The sequence below is a fragment of the Pteropus alecto genome, unplaced genomic scaffold, assembly GCF_000325575.1.
Source record: "Pteropus alecto unplaced genomic scaffold, ASM32557v1 scaffold38, whole genome shotgun sequence".
Classification (NCBI taxonomy): Eukaryota; Metazoa; Chordata; class Mammalia; order Chiroptera; family Pteropodidae; genus Pteropus; species Pteropus alecto.
The window spans coordinates 1,996,413-2,017,829 of record NW_006442512.1 but is presented as its reverse complement, the minus strand read 5'-3'; the positions used below and the strand labels follow the sequence as shown (position 1 = coordinate 2,017,829).

General features: G+C 46.9%; 2 protein-coding genes across 3 annotated transcripts in view; one reads left to right on the top strand and one right to left on the bottom strand.

Moving 5' to 3' along the window:
* Positions 1-2,109, top strand: part of CCDC33 (coiled-coil domain containing 33) — a 117,917-nt gene extending 115,808 nt beyond the window's left edge. Inside the window, 1 exon segment of the mRNA XM_006922706.2 lies at positions 173-2,109. Within this exon segment, the coding sequence (XP_006922768.1) occupies positions 173-280 (108 nt within the window). The 3' untranslated portion in view covers positions 281-2,109.
* Positions 2,110-2,251: 142 nt separating this feature from the next.
* On the bottom strand, positions 2,252-14,109 carry LOC102894190 (cholesterol side-chain cleavage enzyme, mitochondrial). Of its 2 annotated transcripts, XM_006922633.3 has the most exons (9): positions 13,749-14,104; positions 10,747-10,902; positions 9,053-9,252; positions 7,895-8,098; positions 6,980-7,140; positions 3,995-4,161; positions 3,656-3,734; positions 2,977-3,174; positions 2,252-2,566 (listed from the first exon to the last, which is right to left on the bottom strand). In XM_006922633.3, exons 1-9 carry the CDS (start codon positions 14,015-14,017, stop codon positions 2,435-2,437), a joined length of 1,566 nt encoding a protein of 521 aa, XP_006922695.1. In that variant the 5' UTR covers positions 14,018-14,104; the 3' UTR covers positions 2,252-2,434. The 2 variants fall into 2 exon arrangements, with proteins under 2 accessions (XP_006922695.1, XP_015453224.1); XM_015597738.2 differs by lacking the exon at positions 7,895-8,098 and having other exon boundaries at positions 13,749-14,109.
* Between the last annotated feature and the right edge of the window lie 7,308 nt (positions 14,110-21,417).

Here is a 21,417-nt window from a genome sequence, read left to right as displayed (position 1 = left end):
CTTGTGGACTTGAAGAAATTGGATATGACCTGCTGTGGCTAAATTTGTTTGGAAATCTTTGAGAAATCATGGCCCTCTGAGACATGACTTGCTAGGCGAAATGCACTTAATGGGTAACCCCCACCCAGGGAGACAAGGACAGACTCACCTTACCTTGCTTTGCACAACGCAGAACTCCTCAACCCACTCCAAGGACCACAGGAGACCCTCGAAGCTGGACCCCTTGATGCCCAGTTCGGAGACTAAGCTCAACAAGTCCTCAAACTCGCAGCAGACCTAAGTCCCAGTGGACCTGGATACTGAAGCAGCCTCCCTCTCTGTGTGCTAGGGTGTCTCATCCCCATCCCCTAGAAATGACTTCATTAAATGCTGTGAATCACTGAGCATTTGCATCTTTTCTGGAGCAGGGCAGCCTAGGGGCCCCAGCTTCCTCCTCCCTGACCCCATTCTGGGCCTGGGCCCTCTGCTACAGCACTATAACGTTCTGTTTGTTCTAGAAGCAACCATTGTTGGAGAACCAAAGGCCATAGTGGACCCAGGAGGGTGGGGAGAAAAGTCCTTCCAAAGCAGGAGCCAGGGAGACAAACTCCTTCCAGACCTCTGGAAGAAGTGAGACCACCAGAGGCCAACTCTATTGTGAGATGTAAGAGAGGCTGAAACTTTCCACCTGCCCCCAAACATCTATTGTACTTGAAATGTCTTCTTTCAAGTTTGTTTTTCTGTTTCTAGGGAAGAAAAAGACTTGAAGCCTGCCTGTGGGGATCAGTTACATGTTAGTGTGACATACCCTTATCAACCAGAGCTAGGCTTGTTAAGGGTGTGGTTTTGGGCAAAGATATGCTAACAGCCAACTTCAGCTTCTGTAATCTGCTTGCTCGTTTGATGTTAACTAGGGTGTGGTTAATCTGTTTGTTTGATGTTAAACCAGGGTGTGGTTCTAGGCTTTATGAGCTGCCTCTTTTGGGAGCTCAGGACTGATCTCTAACCCTGTATGGTAGAGAGTTAGTCGGGGGGCCAGCTAATAAAGGCTCATCATTAATCTCAATTGGCTCCGTGGGTCTTAGAATCGTTCGCGCCATAACAGGCTGAGCCTGCCATGTTGTATTCAATGTAGCCGGGGACAGGAAAGCCGATGGGACTAGGGGAAGGAGTCTTTCACAGAGAGTCAGAAGCCCTGGGTCCTAGCTACAAGCATTCTGTATGACCTTGGATGACTCGAGCAACCTCTCTAAGCTTCAGTTTCCTCATATATTCCATGTAGAGCTTGACCTCTTTGATGCTAAGTCCCTTTTCAGTTCTAACATGTCTGAGTCAAATATGACTCAGGCCAGGAGATGAGAAAGGAGAGAGAAAGCAGGAAAGAGAGAGAAAGACAGCAAGGAAGAAGACTGTGATGGGGAAGAGCAGAAAGTCTCCAAGAGTGGACTCAGGACCTGCAGATCCTGATAGAAGACTTCAAGCTATCTGGACTGCTGTCCGGAACAGGACTAGCTCCCCTGTATGCCTGCAGGACTCAGACTTAGGTAGTCGAGGGCCAGGAAGGATCAGGTACCTGGTCAGTTCAGAAGTTATAGAACTCATAGGGAGTGAAGGGGACCAAAATTGGGACCAGACTCAGACAGTTCAAATAATGGACCAAAGAATCTTCTGCAGTCTCCTTGCCTACTGCCCAGAGCTTAGACAAATGAGCATGTCCCCCTCGAGCAGGAAGCCGAGGCCTGGGGAAACCCAGAGAAGGTTCAGGTGGGGTAGAGGAAGCATATTGGCCTTTTTCCCCAGGGTTGGCCACCTCACACCAGCCCCTCACACACAAACCTCAGCTCTGGCTGTGCCCGAGACTCTAGCTGGACCTTGGCATTCCCACTCAGGGTTCAGCCAAGCAGAGCCCCGCACAAGCCTCACCCTTGATAGGTGGGCCTGCTCCAGAAGCCATGATTGGCCCACACCTCTCAGATCTCCCTGTTCTCTCAGCAGAGCTCCACCAGGTCCTCTGTCCCAACCCTGCTGGCTCCAGCACAGTAGCAATAGCCTTCCATCCCCTCTGCCTTGCCCGCAGCCCCAGGAAGCATGGGGCTTGATCCCGCTGGCTCCTGAGCTGCCATTGGTGGGTGGAACCCAGCAGAAATGGCTTTGCGTGTGGCTACCTCGGGTCTCCCACTCATGCTCAGATCCAACTGTGCACCCAGGTCAGAAAGCATCTTCACAGGAGTGATGGATATCATAGAGGCAGGAGGGACATTAAAACACTACACATAGTTCAGCTCTTTATTGCCTTCATGGGTGGGTGAAGAGAGGCAAGAGGTGGGTGAAAGAGTAGTGCCTCAGCTGAGCTGGGTCAGAAGGGAGCAGGGGCAGGGGGTTACTGAGGAATAAGGATGCAGACACTTGCATGGGCCCCACCCCTCGGGCCTCCCTCCCACACCACCTTCTCTGATCATGCTGGGGGTGGGTCCTGGGTAAAAGGTCGGAAGGTGAAGAAAATGGGCTGGTCAGGCATCAGGATGAGGTTGAACATTGTGCCCACGTCATTGAGATGTTGGATTTCAACTCTGAAATTCTCCAGAATCTGAGAAAGAGGGGTGGTGGACTTAGGGGAAAAGTAGGGAAGGCCTGTCTCCCCTGAGCCAGGCTCATTCACCTGTTGAGCAGTGCCTGTTGAGTATGATTTGAGGAGCTCTAAGAGGTCCATGCCAGCTCCTACTTAACCCTGCAGAGCGCCTGAAAACACACCACTAGTACTGTTCCCTTGATTCAGGCTTTCACTTCACTTTCTACAAAACTTTATCCCATTCTACCCTCATCACATCACCCCTGTAGAGGAACAGATGGCTGGAGACACCAATAGGTGATAAGTGGATTAGCCTAAAAAAGGAGGCAGCAGGGAATATTGGGGGAGGGCTCTGGACAGCGATGGCCCATGCCTTCATCAAGGCCGGGGCCACCCAGGGTTCTCGGATGCTCCCAGGCTAGACTCACATGGATGAGGAAGAGGGTCATCTCAACTTCTGCGATCCTCCGGCCCACGCACTGCCGAATTCCCCAGCCGAAGGCCAGGTGGCGGAAGTGGGTGAGATCTTTGTTTTTACCCAGCCATCGAGTGGGGTCAAATTTGCTGGGATTGAGGAAGAAGTTGGGGTCTCGGCCCAAGGTATAAGTAGACACCTGTACCAATGTCTGGGGACAAGGTTAGCAGAGGTCTGAGTAGACCTCATTTCTTCACAGTCTAGAGCATAACCCAGCTTCCCCACTCCCGCTCCCCAGCTTGGCTGCTCAGCTCTCCAGCACAGACACTGCCCACTGTGTGACCTTGAACAAGACCCCAACCCTCCCTGAGCCTCACTCAACAAGCATTACTGAAGCCATTAGGGAAGGGATGGCCTAAGGGATTGTCCTGCCCTTTCCTAAGCACCAAACGGTCCTGAGACCCAGGTAGCCTGTAGGGTCTCCCTAGGAACCCTGGGATCCAGCAACAGTCCAGAGGTCATCACCTACTGTGACTACTACCTTTGCCCTTCATTCAAACTTTGCTGCTGCCAAGGACTCACCAGCCAGCTCCAGGAAGAGAGGCGGTACAGAAGCTCCATCACCACCATCTGCAGTCTGCCCCCAACCTCTGTTTGACTGACGGAGCCTGCAGCCCTCCTGCCACACTTACCTTGGCGGGAATCATATAATCTTGTAGAACCAAGTCATTTACTAGGTATCTCTGCAGGGTCACGGAGATGGGGTGGAGTCTGTCAGAGGAAGGCATTCAGAAGTTAATGCCCAGAGGCCAGGACAAAGCGCCCCAACCCCCATGTCATCTCAGCCCCAGCTGCAGCAAGGGCAGGGCGGATCTGGAGGCAGGACCCTGACTCTACCCCTCCTCCCCATTCTGAGCTGTCTTTCCAGGATTCTCACTTCCTGCTACCAATCTCCTCCTTGTAACCCTGTCCCCAGGCACCACGCTGGCCCTGCCCAGGATTTGGGCAGGCATAGGTGGGTGCAGGCTTGCCTCAGTGTCTCCTTGATGCTAGCTTTTAGGAGTGGGACCAACTGCAGCATCCTGTTCATGTCTTCCCCGGCCTGGCGCCGGGCAGCCAGAACCTCCTCCCGCAGCATCTCCTGCACCGTCAGGCTGCGTGCCATCTCGTACAAGTGCCACTGCAATGTCATGGATGTCTGGCAGAGAGTATCGGGGTGCAAAAGACCAGAAGGGCCTGTCACTCCTGAGGCACTTAGACCCATGCTAAATTTTCATTTCCAAGAACCTCTCCCCACTCTTATCCTAGTATCAGCAAAAGCAACTGTCCAAGAAGCCTTTCTCCCACCCAGGTGGGAATGTTTGGGACAGCACATGTCCCAGCCCTCATCCCTCATATCACCAGAGTCCACCATCTCCCCAGCCAGCAGAGGGCACCCATACAGCCAATGCCTTCTTCTAAAGGACTGCAGAGGCCTTCGTAGATCAAAGCCCACTTCTGTAAATTGTCCTCTGACTGACTGACATTCCTTTTGTTTTTGTTTTTGTTTAGTTTTGTTTTGTTTTTTAAAAATACAGCACCTGGTATTCCTAGGTGGTACTAACCAGGCCTGACCCTGCTTAGCTTCTGAGATCAGACAGACATTCCTTTAGAAATGCCAGTTGAACAAGCAACCCTGTCCCTAACAGAACGTTCCCAAGCCTTAACATTTTATCTATAGCAGCAAAGCAAAATGGAAGGCTCACAGGTACAAAATGAGAACAATCAGACCTGGTTCCTGTCCGTGTTGTAGTTAGCATGTGGTATATACTGAGATTAACCAGCTAATCTCAATATTAGCAGGGGGTTGTGACTATTAGCCCTTCATCAAGCCTCACTGTCGCAGATTCCTCCATGGCAGGACCCCAGGCTGGCACAGCCCTCCTTCCTAGGGCTAGTACACAGGTTGTCGCATATTATCTTACCAAAGATCACATTTTTGTCCAAGAGGTTAAGACATTCTCCTTGTTCCTTCTAGAAGGAGCAATTATGAAAAAGTGCTACCCAGTCACTTCCCAGTTTGAAATCCTTGCCTGGCTTCCCATATCTTCCAGATCAAATCCAGAGGCTCTGGCCTGACCTATGGAAACCCCCAACACCTGCCTGCTACTTCCAGCTCCATCACCACCTGTCTCCAACATGCACCTAATGCTCTAGCTGCAGTGAGCCACATGCAGCTTCTGAAGCCCAGAAATTCTTCCTCACGCAGTTTCCTCTTCCCAGAATTCCCTTCCCAGCCTAGGAAGCCAATCAAGACTCAGATCAAACGTATGTAGTTGTTTCACTACCTACAAGGCCCAACAGAGTGGCTACTCAGGAAATACTTATTTATTAAAGTAGTCAAATAAGTTACTAGCTGTGTGACCTTAACTAAGTTATTTAACCTCTCTGTTCCCCAGTTTTCTCATCTGAAAAAGGAGGATAATAGTAACATACCTCATAGTTTTGTTTGTGAATACTAAATGCATTAATACATGTGAAAAGCTTAGAACTTTGCCTGCCATATAGTATGTACTCAATAAATGTTACCTAACAATAAGAGCTGCTTTGGTGCAGGGGAACATTTTTTGGAGATTTACACAGAACTGGCAATGAACTATGTTTGAAATACGCTCAACGCCTCCATCTGCAGCCTGTCACAGGGACTGAAAGTCCTTCGTCAGAGCACAACATAAATGAGATACCTAGGAAATAGAGTTATTCACCCAGGAGACTTTGACATAAGCTTCTCCCTAGTCCTGAAATGCTATTCCTCTTCTCTCCTCCTGGCGACAGTATTCAAGACACAGGTTGAATTTTCGCTCCTCTATAGAGCACTCTTCCTATCCTGCAAGGTCATATTAGTCTCTCCCAGTATTGTTAGTGCCCGGTGCAGACCTGCTCACCCTGCCCCATAACACGGTGTGGCGGTCATTGGTGCACATGCTGCCTGCGTGTTATGGGCTGAATTGTTTCCCCAAAATTCATGTTGAATTCCTAACCCCCAGTACCTCACAATGTGCCTATATTTGGAGACAAGGTGTTTAAAGAGGTAATAAGGTAAAATGAGGTCACTAGGGTGGGCCCTAATCTAATAGGACGGATATCCTTATAGGAAGAGGAGATTAGGACACAGACACACACAGAGGGAAGACCCTGTAAAGACTTAGGAAGAAGACGGCGTCTACACACCAAGGAGAGGGGCCTCAGAAGGAACCAGCCCTGTTAACACCTTCATCTTGGACTTCCAGCTCCAGAATTGTTGAGAAAATTAAATGTCTATCTATTGTTTAAGCTACCCCATGTGTGGTACTTTGTTATGGCAGCCCTAGCAAACTAATATACTACTCTTCTCTGAGCCATTTGAAATATTTGGGGTGTACCGTGTGCATCTTTATTGTCTCAGTTCCTGAAATCATAACCAATAATCAATAAACACTAAATAAATAACCCTCCCTATCACATTAGTATGAGAAAGAGAAAGGGATGGTACACAGGAAGATAGGTTTTGACGTTCAAGAGAACTTTCTGTGGTATTGTGCTGCCTGCGGAGAGGGCCTAAGGCTCCGGAGACACCACAGAAGATGCCCATCTGCTCTGCTCTCAGGAGCACCATGGGGGAGGATGAAAGACATAAAAAGATCCTAGAAGAGAGAATGCAGGGTAAATTCCACTGACTCCCAGCTTTTCTGAGTTCCTGCCAGCCTTCCTAAATCCAGTGAGCTGTGTCCCCTACCGGTGACTGAAAGGCTTCTCCTTTAAAGACTCCACACAGAACCAGGGCCCACGACACCCACGCCTAGTCACCCCCTTCTCAAAGGCAAGGAAAAAACGGTGGACCAGCCACAAGGCATGCTCCACGGGCAACTGACTTGACCTTACCCTCCCAGGAGATGAATATTTAGGAAATGAAGTCCAGAGAGGGAGATCTACCCCATGTGGGCAAGGTTTCCGATGAGGCAAGCTGGCGGGGGAAGGGGCACAAGAGCACACCTCACCGTGTCCACACCCCCAGCCAACAACTCCGTAACATTGGCCTTGATGTCCTCGAAGAGCAGCTTGTTGTTTTCCAGGAGGCGGTAGAGGATGCCCGGGTAATTGTCGTTGAAGTCTTTTTTCTTTCTGAGGTCCAAAGAGAAGTTCTGGATATATTTTTCAGCTGTGTGGCAGGAAAGAGGAAAGAAAACAATAGTCTCTCTAGGTGGGAAGGAAGGAACAGGCCCTTAGCGAGAGATAGACTTGGGGATTCTGGATCCCTGTGCTTTCTAGGCTGCCATTTTATTGAACACATACTGTCTGCTAAGCCTTTCTTATCTGATTCTTCATTTAATTCTTGACCACAGCTCTATGGGGTAAGTGATATCCCCATTTTACAGGTAAGGAAACAGAAGTCCACAGAGTAGTGACTTGCCCAAGGTCAGGTGGGTGTTGGGCAGAGGTGGGATTTGACTCCAGGTCTGGCATCCCCAATCAGCTTTCTCTATGCTACTTTACTAATCTCTCTTGCCCAAGTCCCAATCTGTCACCAAGCACAGCCAGGTCTGAAACACTAGTCCTTAACTCATGTTGGGGATCAAGGGTACCTAGAAAGAATATGATGGACACCTTTGATCTTATTCTTCATAAAAATTTAATCACCAACAGCTGGCCTTCAACTCACCATCTCGGAGCTTCCGGGCCCTTCCTGATGCCCATCCCTGCCCATCAGAGGGTGGGTTTCCTACATGGCAACTCAGTTGTCCATGGACATAACTTGGAACAAAGAGGCAGGCTTCTTTTTTGTTTCCATCTGTGTCTTTCTTGCTCTCTCTCTCTCTGCCCACCCAGGCCTGGGTTTCCTACCCACTAAGGTAGACAGGGCTCTCCGGGCCCCCAGACTGAGCTGCCTAGGGTACAGCCAGAGAAATCCTCACCTCTACTGAAAATCACGTCCCATGCGGCCGCATGATCCCGCCACGTCTTGGTCCTGAACAGACGGAACAGGTCTGGGGGGAGCATGAGCATGGGGACGCTGGTGTGGAACATCTGGTAAATGGCGTCAATGAACTGCTGGGACTCAGGGTCCACTATCTCCTCCAGTATCCCTAAACGCTCTCCAAATATGACATTGGTGATAGCTGCAGGGATAGGCACAGGCTGAAGAGTCCTTTATAATCTGAACATCCGAGAACCTAAGCTCCCAGGAACTCCACATCCACCTCCACCAACACATAGGATCTCATGCACCTGACTTCAGTCTCCTTCAGTAAAAAAACTGAGGCCTGAGGTCCATGGGGCTGAAACTGCAACCATTCAGGTCCTTCAGAGTGCCAAGTGGAAGATCCTCAAAAGAGATCATTTGGGTTGGGAATCGGTCTCCAGCAGAGCTGGAAGCGAGTCCAGGCGGAGATGAAACTGTCCTACCCACCCTTCCACCAGCACCCCAAGCATCCAGGCTTTTCTCCTGGGAAGAGAGATTTCTCATCTATAATTGACCTCATTGGCTAAATACTTCCTGAAACAGGCCAAATGGGAGACTTGGAGACATAAAGCCCTGGTAATTGGCCATCCAGGACCCACTCTGCCTGGACCTAAGAAGTCACAACAACCCCAACTTTTTCCCACCTGTGGGGTTGGGAATTTGAATGCTGATTTCATACCAAACTCTCATACCAGATCTCCTGCAGTGATCACATGATCTCCATCAAGCCATAGATCTTTTGCATGTGCTGTTTCCTCTGCCTCTACTGCCTGACCTCTTTGCCCTACCTGAATAACTCCTACCCATCCTTGAACATCCAATTCAAATTAGCCACCCAGCCCGCAAAGATCTATGACCCAGGAGAGATTTGCAGAGTGGAGGACTGAACCACACTCTGGGTTTTGGATAGTGGCAATGGAGACCTACATTTTGGAGACTCTTGCCTCCACAGCATGAATGCCAGATGAGAGTGTGCAGCTCCCCCGGGTAGCTGATGGCACAGGGTGTGTTCAACAGCTCATCCCAAAAGCCAGTCCTAAACTCTTCTTCAGATGGGACTCTGGGTTCTCCCACCCCCAAGACCATTGCCAGGTAGGTACAAGCCTCTTACACTCAAAGGCAAAGCGAAACAAGTCATTACTGAAGTCCCCTGAGAACTTTCCAGAGCCCTGCTGCTCGATGCGCCTGTGCAGGATGCTGACGAAGTCCCGGGACACTGGGTCCAGCAGGGAGACGAAGTTCTTCATGGCTTCTGGAGCCATCACCTCCGGGTTTAGGGCCAGCCGGTCTTTTTTCCAGGCTCCTGACTTCCTGAGGAAACACAGGCCCTCGGGCCCTCATGGTCAAAAATTCCAGCCTCCACAAACACAGAGGGAGCTGACTGGGCTCTCCCAGGAGGTTGAGCCAGGTTCAGAGTCCAGCACTCACATCTACCTGCCCTCACCTCCTCCCAACACTCTCTTTCTCACACCAGCTCCCTGCTGCTGTGGGGCCTGAGGGAGGAGACAGGAAGAAAGCGATGAAGGAAAACAAAACCTGACCACCCACCCCTGCTGCTGCAAGCCAAGAACTCGGTCTTAGAAACTTTAAGTCTCTTTCAAGGCCCCTAGTCTTTGCCTGAGTTGCAAGTATTCCTTCCTCTCACTTCCCCTTCCTCCTGGCCAATGCTTACCTCCTGCCATTTGAAGACCCTATATGTTACCTTCTCTGATCCCTGCACAGACACAACTGACCAACCTCTCCACTGCACCCCTGGTGTATCCCATTATTCACGTTGGTGGAGAATCTCAGGTACCCAGAATTGGATTAATGATAAACCTCAGTTCTTACTATGCCCACCTGGTACTCCCTGGCTAAGGGGACTGTCAACCCAATTCCTTTGTTTGCTTTTGTATATATTTTTATCTGATTGACATATATTTCTAAAACATACTTCTTAAAATGTATGCTTATTTTCAGCTTCTTAAAAGAAGCTGTCATGCCTTGGGGGATTTGCTTTTTTCACTCAATTTTATCTAAATATGATCTGTATTGTGAGTCACTTAGTTTGTTCATTTGGAGTGGTATATGCCACCACTCACCCATTCATGCTCCTGTTGGGCATTAAGTTGTTTCTGGGTTTTTGCGCTTTTGAATGGCACTATTGCCAACATTCCAGTACCTTCCTCCTCAGGCGGGCTGTTTTATGGAGTATATCCCTGAAAACAGAACTACTGCATCATAGGTATGTGAGTATTCAACTAGGAGGTAGTGTTCAACCATTTTCTAACGTGATAGCACCAGTTTTCACTCCCACTCACAATCTATGAGAGTTCTAGTTGATCCATATCCTCACCAACACTTGATAGGCTCACATTTTAAAGTTGTGATGAGCAATTTAGTGGAAACCAGTATCCCCTACATCTAAATATGCCAATTTATCTTATGTTTTACTGTCCCTTTAGACTGTGAGGAACTTGCGGTGGCAGGGCCCTGCCCTACTTGTCATTAGTCCTTGTACTTAGTACAAGGCCTGGCACATAGTAGGTGCTCAATAAGATGGGACTTAATGAATGAACCAATGAGAACTTTGCAAAGTCTTTACTCATTCAGATCTTCAGCCTAACCATGTCCCTGATGGTTGGCACAGCTGTTTACCATCATCATCATCTGTTTTAGGGAGGCAGAAAGATGATAGGGATTTTCCTAAAGGCCCCAGATAGAAAAGGCAGGGTAAATGTGGCTCCAGCTCCTCACCCCAGCCTTTGTCTTCACCACAGCTGCCTATCATCTCTCTCTGCCCCTGAGAAATGACCCAGTACTCACTTGAATAAGACTCCGATGGGTCTCTGGTAATGCTGGTGATAGGCAACCCAGGGCGGGATGAAATATCGTTCTGGTGTGGAACCCTCATACTTAAAAAGAATGGCTATGTCCTCAGGGTCAACGATAAAAACCGACTCCATGGTGCCAAGCTTCTCCCTGGAGGGAAGAAGAAGAGGGCCTATGATGTAAGGATTCAAGGAGAGCCTTGCAGACCCTGTGCAATCAGGACAGGAGTCTCGACTCATTTGTAACCACCTCATGGCTGAGAGCGCAGAGCAGATGGGCCTAGAAGTGGATCTTGTTTCTACAGCCTTCTCACTGGCTCTCACTCCCTCTGAGTCTCAGTTTCCTCTTTCATAAAACTGAGAAAAATACAATGCCTATTTCACGGGGTTGCCAAAGGATAAGATGATATAAAGTCTATGGATATGACTCCTATGAGGCATTCTATAAGTGACAGATTTACGCTCCTCATATTATCACATTGGCTGCTGCTGTACCACAGCATGTCCCCTAGGACCAGCCCCACCCCCACCCCGGCCTTCCAAGGACTATCAAGTCCTCCATCCCATGCCACTCCCATGCTCACTCTTCCTGTGTGTTCATACCCTCGGCACTCTCTCAACCACTACGTAGCTCAGAAATAGCACCTTCATGTCAGGAGTGACCCTGTACTGGAATGACGGCATGTAGCTTGCTAGGCAGGTCATACCCTGGGCCAGTCAATCCTTCCTAGACTCCAGGATTAAAATTCTGGGAGTGGCCACCTTGTCTCCGAGAGTCAAAGGTCTGACAAAGCACTTTGTCTCTATTAAAATAACACTGCCCCAGGTACAGATTGTTGAAGTAAGAAATGTCCAAACCTGTAGAGAATTTTTATAAGAGTTTATTTGAGCCCAAACTGAGGACAGTTGCTAGGAAATAAGATCTAAAATGCTCCGGATAACAAGTTTTGCAGTTTCTTTTATGCATTTGAAATTATAGAGGGAATCTCCCCATTCTCCCTCCCCCTCCCATCTCCTCCCTACCCCTTTCCTCCCTCCCCGCTTTCCTCCCTCTCTGAAAGATGAGGGGGGAGAAAAGAGAAGGGAGGAGGAGGAGAAGGGAGGAAAGCGGAGCACTGCTCAACCACTGACCTATAAACCCTGGGCCTACTTTCCCAAATCTCCCAGAAAATCCCCTCAGTGTTTTTCTAGTTACCACATGTCCTCGCACCACTAGCTCCATAACCCTACCCTGGAGCAAAGTCCTTGAACTGCTATTATTATTATCAATTCCACTTCTGGGAATCTAGCCCAAGGTAATGATCTGACAGGGGACAATGATGCCTAATAGATGAGGAGGTTCATTATGGTGTCAGGTCTAATAGCAAGAAAACCCAGAGTGGGCTAAATGTCCACTTCAAAGAACTGGCTAAAAAAAATATGGTTTATCCATGTTATCAACTTCAATGCTGCTTTTTAAAACTATACTAAAGAGAGAAAAGAGGAAAGAAGTCCTCAATATATGCCGTGAGACAATACCAAACAGTATATATAATATATTCACATTCCTAACTGTACATAAATATTACCAAAATTGAGATTGTATCTAGTTTCAGTTTTCATTTGTGTTGTCTGTATTCTCCAAATTGCTCTATAAATATGAACAGTAACAGCCTTTGTATTAAAAAAAAAAAAAACTATGAAAGTTATATTCTAAATTCTTTGCATTTATTCAGAATTTTATCATTTCCAGGTTATATGTTAGAATATAATGATGACACGTTGAACTAGAAGTCAGACAGTTGGAGTTCCAGCCCTGCCTTTGCCCTGAGGAGCTGTATGACCTTGGCAAGATTCTTCTCTCTGGGCCTTAATTTTCCCATCTATAAAACAAGGATTATAACACCAACTTTGAGAGCATGCTACAAAGCTCAAATGAAAGTGATTCAGAAAACAGAAAGCAGGGGACTAGGAAGCAGGGACTAGCGAGAGATCACTGAAGTGAGGTTGGGGACAGAGGCACTGACAAGCCTAGGGGCCAGGGAGAGAGAGAGAAGAAAGAGGAGAGACTGGGAACAACCTTCCTCCAAGCATGCTCAGCCTGTGGCCTCCCGGCCTCCAACCAGCTGTGAAAAGGCACTTGAGACTTCAAAAGGAGTTGTGGGAGGAAGTGAGCAGCTGGACCCCTACACAAACAAGCCAGCCCTCCTGCCCCTACCCAACCCAGCCAGTCAGCCAACACGTACAAAGACGCCCTTTTCCCATCTTGATCATTTCATTCAAAGTAAAATGCACTGTTCCTCCTGATATTCTGGCCCTGCCCCAACTACCACCTTCTATACCTCCCACCCTCCTCAACTATGTTCTCAGAAAAAGAACCCAGGTGTGCCACCCACCATAGAAACTGCTAAACCAGAACAAGCAAGGCCTACCACCGAGGGCAGCCCGCAGATACCTGTGCCTATTCCCCACTGCAAGGGAGTGGCAGTGCTCGGAGGCTAAAAGACTAAAGCCCCTTCTTCCTGGCAGGAAGCAAAGGCAGATGCTTGGGGAAGAAAAGCTCTAGCCACCCAAGTGAAAGAGACAAAATCAGCTGCTCCAGAGCTGCACAGGGCTGAAGGGTAAGGCCAACACTCTAGGAGGACAGGGATCTAGCTGGGTGACCAGGGCAAGAATTCTAGCCTCTCTGAGCTTGAGTATCTTCTAATGATGGGGATGATAAATGTACCTTCCAAGAGGTCCTGAAGATAATGGATGTAGGGAGGCAGTTAACAGGGCTTGTTCTCTTATCAACCTCCCACTACCCCCCATAAAGTTTCAGAGGGTGTAGGAACTGAACCCACTGTTTGGAAGCCTTATCTCCTGCCACCATCCTCAGGCAAGGAATAGATAAAGTCAGAATGTGGACAACAGCCTGCAGTGGGCAAACAGACCATTTGGGGAGCAGGAAGCACAGCAGGGCTGCTCAGGCCCTTCTACCTCCCTATCCTACCAGCTCCCACTCTCTGCCAGGCTTACCTGTAAATAGGGCCGTATTTCTGGAAGTTCTGGAATTGGTGGTAGTGGAAATTCTGTGAACCCTTCTCTCTCCAGAAACGGTACAGATTTAGCCAGCCGTTGTCACCAGGAGAGGGTATCTCACTGAAAGGGCGAGGGACTCGAGTGGAAATGCGGGCTCCCTCTCTAGTGGGCATCCTGAGATGCCATGGGCCCTCCTGTGGGGCACTCAAGAGGGGCTGGCAGCCTTTGACCAAGACTGAGCGCAAAGGAAGCCCCCGGGCCAGCATTCTGTCCGCACGACACCCACTGCAGCAAAGCCTGACAGGGGACTCTGGCCCTGAGCTCCTGCAGCCAGATTATAACTGCCAGCTCAAGGTTAAGGGAGAAGTTGACACAGCGGTCAACTGCCCTCCCCCTTCTGTTGGCTCCCGTCCCCACACAACCCCTCCCAGACTAGGGCACCAAGGCTCAGTCTGGAATTTCTGTAACCATAGAGGCTTTCCAAAGCACAAGGAGGACCCTCTGTCTCTGTCCTCAGTGCCAGCCCCAGCAGATCCCTGAGATGATACAGAAATGGTACAGATTTGTGCTTTTCTTTTACTGGGGCGTCCTGATGACCCCTTCAGTGGGACCCAGCTGCTGGCAAACATCCATCAGGATGTACCAACACCTTGGGTTTGGGGTTCATAAGGAGGGGACTGAGAAGAGGTTGGAGTCACCTTGCAGCTTTGGGACAGCGTATATCTTAATTACAACCCTATTATTTATATATAACTGTTTTTGTATAATTCCCTGATTTTTAAAGTTCTACTTTTTCTGCTAGCAGAAAAAAAATCCTGTATTTTCTGAAATGTTATAATAGGCAGTTGCTATTATTACTTTTAAAGATACTACTAACTATAAAAATAAACTAAATTACAGTCATATTTGCTCATTGTAGAACACTGAGGAAAAGGACAAACAGGAAAAATTATGGCCTCTTGCATCTTAAATATTGAGTGAAAGAAGCCAGACACACAAGAGTACGTGCTGATTATGAATGAAAGAGGAGTCTGTGGAAAGTAATCTCACTGAGCGATCTGATCATAAATTCCTAAGTGGGCAGGTCATGGTGAGTAGTCATCACCTCACATAATTTCCTTAATAAAAAGTTTATCTTTGCCTTAAGTAAGCCCTGCACATTGTTTCCGTGCATCTAAGTTAACACACATTCAAAATGCCTCTTTTCAGAAGAGAGCACATAATCTCACTATCTATAATCCAATGCCTGCCTTGCTTTCTCCCACCTTCCTGTAATCTTCCTAACGGTCCCTCCTTAATTCCAAATGCATAAAAGAAGCTGCAAACTAACACTTTGAGAAGCATTTTTCTCAGTTTGTTGAGATCTTGCTTCCAGACATATCCTGTTTGCCAAAATAAATTTTCATAAAAATTCTCTACAGGTTTGGACGTTCTTACGTCAACATGTTGGATTTCACTTTAATGAAGTTCAAGAATCAGCAAAATGAATTTACGGTGTTAGAAGTGGTTCTCGTAGGGAAACGACTGGGAGAGGGCATGAAAGAGCTTTCTAGGGCACTGGGAATGCTTTCTGTCTTGATCTGTGTGTTTACTCATGTAAAAAATCACCTGAGGTATAAACCTTTGATATTTGCATTTTATGAAATGTTACCACAGTAAGAATGCAAAAAAAAAAATCATCTTTTCTAACAGATAAGTTGTCAAATTCACCTTCTCAGTGGATGACTTGGGCTTCACCAATAAGACAACCCCCAGTGACATTCTGGATGAGAAGGTAGTCACATGAGGAAGCAGGCACCATGTGAAACCATTTCTGGCATATGTGGTGACAGAGATCTCCAGCCTGGGATAGCTGCAGCATGCGAGCCTTGTGGGGGTCGATGAGTTGCCACTGAGGCAGCCCTGAGATGTAATTTGGTTGGTATTCCTGACACCTTGGCATCCAAGCCTGATCATCTTCCCTCCTGGAGATCTTGTGGAACTGTATAGTATCCCTTGGTAAATCCCTTCCCCGTAAAACATTAACTGAAGTGCATTCCGTTCTTGACAACCCAAAACTCAGTGATACAATGGTAATGTTAACCTAAAAATAAAAGGCCTTTCAAAGTAAAAGACAACAAACATTTCTTGAGATCAATAAGAATAACTATTGAGGACACACGGATTTCAGGCAGGAGCCAACATAGTGTTGCAATTAGGAGACAAAGGCAATGGGTATCTTTGAGAAAGGGAAGGGGAACTTTGCATCAATAGAAGAAAGGAATTGATGCAGATAACATAACCTAAACAGTGATATTAATTTTAAACAGAGTTGTTAATTTTCAGCCCAATAGTCATCAGTCTGGTAGTCAACTGCTTTCTTATCTTCGCAAACAGTTCTTTAGGACAAAATGTTGACCTAGGCCCTGTCCAAAGGTTATTTTGCTCTGTTTTTAACATTCCAAGGTTTGAGGCATAAGACATGCAAGGCAGTCCCTCTGGGATGGCAACTCCGGCTTCGTTTTAAAGTGGGCCCATTTATACATCGTTTATAGTAAACACTAATTATATTGCTTAATTCTATCGCACTCCTGTATGTCAAACATTGTTTGCACCTAAATTAATACAACTAAGTTGGATCCTTTTGTATCGCTCTATTTTTAATTTATACTCCATAAGGTTCAACTCATTAAGGGAACATTCTAAGATCCAGAGAGAAAGTCTCATGACAGGTAGTATTTGATGGAAAGAGTAGGGCAAAAAGGTTTATAATGGAGACTGCCACTGTAATACCTGTGGTTTCACCCTGAGGTAAACATAAACCCTGTTAAAAAAACATTTGCTTCTAGTCCTTTTCTAATTTATTCTTTTCTGTTTTCTTTTTTCTTCTTCTGAGTGGTCGAAATTTTACTTATTTATTTATTTATTTTTACTACGATGGATAGTTTTGTCCAAATAATTTATACAGATAATTTCAGAATCCAAAACATATCAGCCAGAGAAGCAGACCCACCCAGATTGGAAATAATTTTCCATCCTTTGAAAATAATGTTTGAAAGCGTAGCTGCATTGTCTTGCACTTCCTAGAACTGCTGTTGAAAAGTCCAAAGCCATTCTGATTCCTGAAACCTTGCATTGGTCCTCCTTACTCCCCTCTAGTCACTCCTAGGGACTCCTCTTTATTTTGGCTGCTTCAAATTTCCCAATTCATCTTGCCACATCAGTCCTTGGACTAGATATTTGGTAAGCCCTTTTAATCTAGAAACTCATGTCCTCAAATTTCTGGACATTTTTTTGTATAATTTATTTCATAATTTCTCCCTTCTACGTCTCTTTTCTTTGTTTCTGGAACTCCTATTATTCATATGTGAACTTCCTGGATTTATCTTTTATTTACTTTTTCTTTTCTCTCCTATATTACATTTGTCTTTCATTCCAGCTAATGAGAGATTCCCTACTTCAGCTTCTAATCTCTCTATTGCGATTTTTATTTCCGCTATCTGTTTTTAATTTCCTATGGACTTCACCTATATCTGGGTGTAGACATAATACAAACATGATAGTTTCTCAAAACTTTCTGAAGATATAAATTATAAGATTGTTTTCTAATTGTCGGGTTTTATTTTTTTATTTTTGGCTTTTGTTCTCTGTATTGTCCCTGTTTCCTCTGAGTTTCTTTTTCTGTTTGTTTTGATCCCTGTCTTTGATGATAGAAGTTCCCTCAAATGTCTACTGATTTTTGGCAGTCCATTGGGAGTCTTGCCTAGACTCCAAAGTTAAGAGTCAGGACCCCAAATCCTGGCCGGTTTGGAGCATGTAAGCAGGACTTGTCCAGTCCAGCAGTGGCTTTGGGACAAGGCCCAGTGTCAGTGACTATATGACTATTCAGTAAAATGAATCATTTTTGCTAAGGGAGACTGTTTTACATTTTCAGTGCAGGACTTCTCCCTTATCTCACTGGCCCAGAGCCATCTTGGTTCAATGAATCCTGAACCTCACCACGTTGATCCAGAAGCCCTCCACATGTTCTGTACACACAGCTATGATCATCGTGTTCACAACAGTTTTTGTGTGCTGCTGTGTTTTCACCCAAATGTTGTAAGCATTTCCTATTTATTATTAAATGCTCCTTAACTATCTCTTGGAAAAGTTGCCTCACATTCTCTGAGTGAGGTTATCTGTGCCTTATTCTTTTAAGTTCAAAACTCTGAGGTTTAGAAGTTACCTTGGGTGGGTAGGTGGGGCCAGAGCATGTTGAGTAACAACCATGGGGAATAGGTGCATGTATTTATTCTCACACGTGCAGCATTCCACACCTCTGTTCTAGACACTAGGTTAGGTGTTAGCAGAAAGAGGAGGTCCAAGGGACACATGACCCTTGCCCTCAGGGAGTGCGGGGGAAGCTGTGAGAATGCCAAGAGATTCAGAGGAGGCTAGAAGGATTCTGGCCTCCATGGAAAGGGAGGAAGTAGGATTTGTGAGCTGAGTCTTGGTGACCCCCAATGTAGGAGGGGGAGAAGATGAGAATCTTGCCCAGAGAACAAAGGAAAAGCACTTGAAGAAGGCAGGAGAGAACCAAGAAAAAGCCAAGAAGCCCAGGTTTCAAGAGAGAGAAGATGAGGTTGTCAAACCCAACTGAAGCCGAGGCGTGGGTCTAGGTCAGTCAGTGTGGGTATTTTTCATTCCTGTGCATTTGTGCCCTGCATACTGACTGAACTGCTTTTTGGAGGGCTAGATCAGGGCAGGGTTTGCCTAAGTTAAGAATAACCATCCACAGCCTGCTGATTTCCCCCCTCACCAAGGCAACAGGTGAAGGATCAATTCCAGAAAATAAGTGAGAGGGGAATGGGAGACAATGAAATGGAGGAGTTAGGTCACGGTTTAGAATCAAACCAACCAGGTGTGGGTATGGCTCTGCCTCTTACCAGCTGGTAACCTTGAGAAATGTTCCCATCTTCTGAGAGTGAATGTCCACCTCTGTCAAATAAGTTACCCGACAGGACCCCCAGGAATCGGAGAACAGTCTTCGGAACTCTCCTCACAGGCCTTGCACTTTATGCATCATGATGTGGACCTTCCCTTGGAGGAGCACAGTGATGGCGGGGAGGAGCCTGGATTACCAGGATAGGGCAGACAGATTGAGTCGGCGTGCCTTTTACTTTCCTTCTTTTGGGCTAAATAAGGGAACCTATGCAGGTAGAGGGCAGCCAAGGGAAAAGGAGAAGCCAGGTAGGAGGCAAGTCCCCAAGACCAGGTAGAGGGGGACTGAGGGAGCTGGGGCAAGGCCAGCAGGGACAGTAAGGAGATCAGCTCCAGAGAAAGTTACTTCTGGGTAACACCATGTCAGGCAATGAAGAGCAGGGCTCTGGATGAGGGAGAGGGGAAACATACTGCAAGACAGAAAATGATTCCCTAGGCACTTTGTCTCTGCTTGAGGCCCTGCCCTCACCTCACTGCACCCCTCCAAGAGTGAAGAACTTGGCCTTCACTCCAGTGAGCAAGACACGGCCTTGTCCAGCTGCCTAAAGCTCACCCCACAGGCCACCTGTGTCCCTATATCATGCTGGCCTCCTCGCTCAAGATTCCAGAATCCTCCATAGCCCCTTGAACATGTTGTCATTTGGGAGCAAACCAGACCAGCATTCTGTGGAAGTAGGGAGGTGTGCTCCCAGGCTGAGGTGTAGTCGTGGGAGGCCCAGGTTGGAGAGCCTGGGCCCACTTCCCAAGCACTTGAATTTTGGAACATTGAGGAGATCCTGCTTCTCACCTTCCACACCTGGGAGAGGTGGCACAGTATGGTAGAAAGAGTACTTTTTTACTACACTGTAACTTGGCAAGACCCCTAACTTCCTATGTCTATAGCAATAGAATATACGGAATGTTACTATGTGCAGGGCACTTTAATGCATGATTCCACTTAATCTTCATGTCCCCCTTATGAGGTAGGTTCTAATATTTTCTCTATTTTACAAATGAGGAAACTAAGGCATAGACAGGTTGGATATTTGCCCGATGTCAGAGTACTAACCAGTGACAGAGCTGGGGGATTCAAACCCAGGTGGACCTTCTCCCAAGCCTGAGCTCTTGGCCCCCTAAACATGCTGCTGAGAAATGGGCCTGACAATGCTATGAAACACCCTGAAGACTATAAAGTGATGACTGAACTAGGTGTCACGGGCTGGCTGGGAGACCTGGAAAGGCCCTAAAGTATTATTTATTGGGTTTTCCTATAAATAAATGGGAAGACTAAGGTCCAGATAGGAGCAGAGGCCTACACTGGGTCACTAGAGCAAAGCAGGAGCAGAGGTAGGCCTAAGCCAGGCCTCAAGTCCCGCAAAGAGCCAGAGGGGCTCAAGTCGAGAGTGACTGTCTGGAGGTGTGGCAGGCTGCCCCTCAAAGCCTGCCCTGTGCAAGGCCAGGCAGGCAATCACTGCAGACTTCCATAGAGTAGGTGCCTGGCCGATGACAGAAGCAAAGGCCAAAGTAGGAAGTGGAGGTGATGAGAAGGCCTTCATCCTCCAGGCCTTGGAAAAACTTGAAGAAACATAGGAATTTCACCCTGAACCCCAGTCTTCGTCATCCTTCACCAGCCGGCCCTGATCTGGGGCCAGGATTCAGTATGGCCAACTCAGAAGGAACCTTGGGTCCCTTGAACTGAGGTCTGTAGTCAGACCATTCTGGACTCACTCCAAGATCGTGACAAATCAGGTCACCACCAACCCAGGATGTCAACTGTTCCATGCCTACACAATGGCTCTCAGATTTGCCTCCCACCACACCACACCCCCAGACCCAATCCAGCTGAGGTCACTCCCCATAAAAAACCCTCCTTGCACCCACCACCTTCCCATAAAACAGGGTCCATCATAATAGTTTCAACAAAACTACAGCCCACTTGATGAAAGTATGTACATCAGAAAACATACACATGCCATGTAGAACATTTCATGACAACAATCTATACTATACTTTATGTTTTACTTTGGACAATATGACTTCCTAATTTTTTTTTTCAAAATCTTATCTGCTGGCAAATAAAAGATATATTTAAAACACATGTAGACAGAAAGTAGAGCGGCAGTTGCTTTGGGCTGAGGTGATGATATTTAAAGGATATGGAGTTTCTTTTCTGGAGTGATGGACATAAAAATGTTCAAAAATTGATTGTAGTGATTATTATACAATTTTGTGAATACACTAAAAACCGTTGAATTGTATATTTTAAATGAATAAATTGTTTGGCATGTGAATTATATCTCAATAAAGCCGCTACCCACATACACATAAACACACACATGCATGCACAATTGCACTCAATGATATCCTCCTGACCCCTTCTGTTGTGTTTATCAGCCACTAGATCACCCATAACAATAGAAACTGAGCCAGGATTCCAATAGTGTTGAACCACTTCCAATACAAATTTAGAGCAGCAGGATTTTAGCAAAATAAAATAAATATTTGCCCTTATCAAGAGTGGTTACTCTTCTCCCTAGGACATGGAGTTTCTGATAAAGAGAGTTTGAAGGGAGCCTGTTTGGCCTCACTGGTGACCTTGAGTGCAGAATGACATCAGCCAGGGAAGGCCATGTCTCACAGGCAACACTGAGGCAATGAGCTTCCACAAAGAAAAGCAGTCAACTTGTTTTTCTTTATAGAATCTTAGAACCCAGGTGAAATTTGTACA

What these genes read in the sequence shown, in the direction of transcription:
- LOC102894190 (XM_006922633.3), bottom strand. Translation starts at nt 14,017, where the DNA reads ATGCTGGCCCGGGGGCTTCCTTTGCGCTCAGTCTTGGTCAAAGGCTGC. An exon ending in GGACGTGATTTTCAGTAGAG is followed by an intron (nt 7,141 to 7,894) that starts GTGAGGATTTCT and finishes CCTGCCACACAG; the next exon opens with CTGAAAAATATATCCAGAAC. An exon ending in TGACCCTCTTCCTCATCCAT is followed by an intron (nt 2,567 to 2,976) that starts GTGAGTCTAGCC and finishes CCTCTTTCTCAG; the next exon opens with ATTCTGGAGAATTTCAGAGT.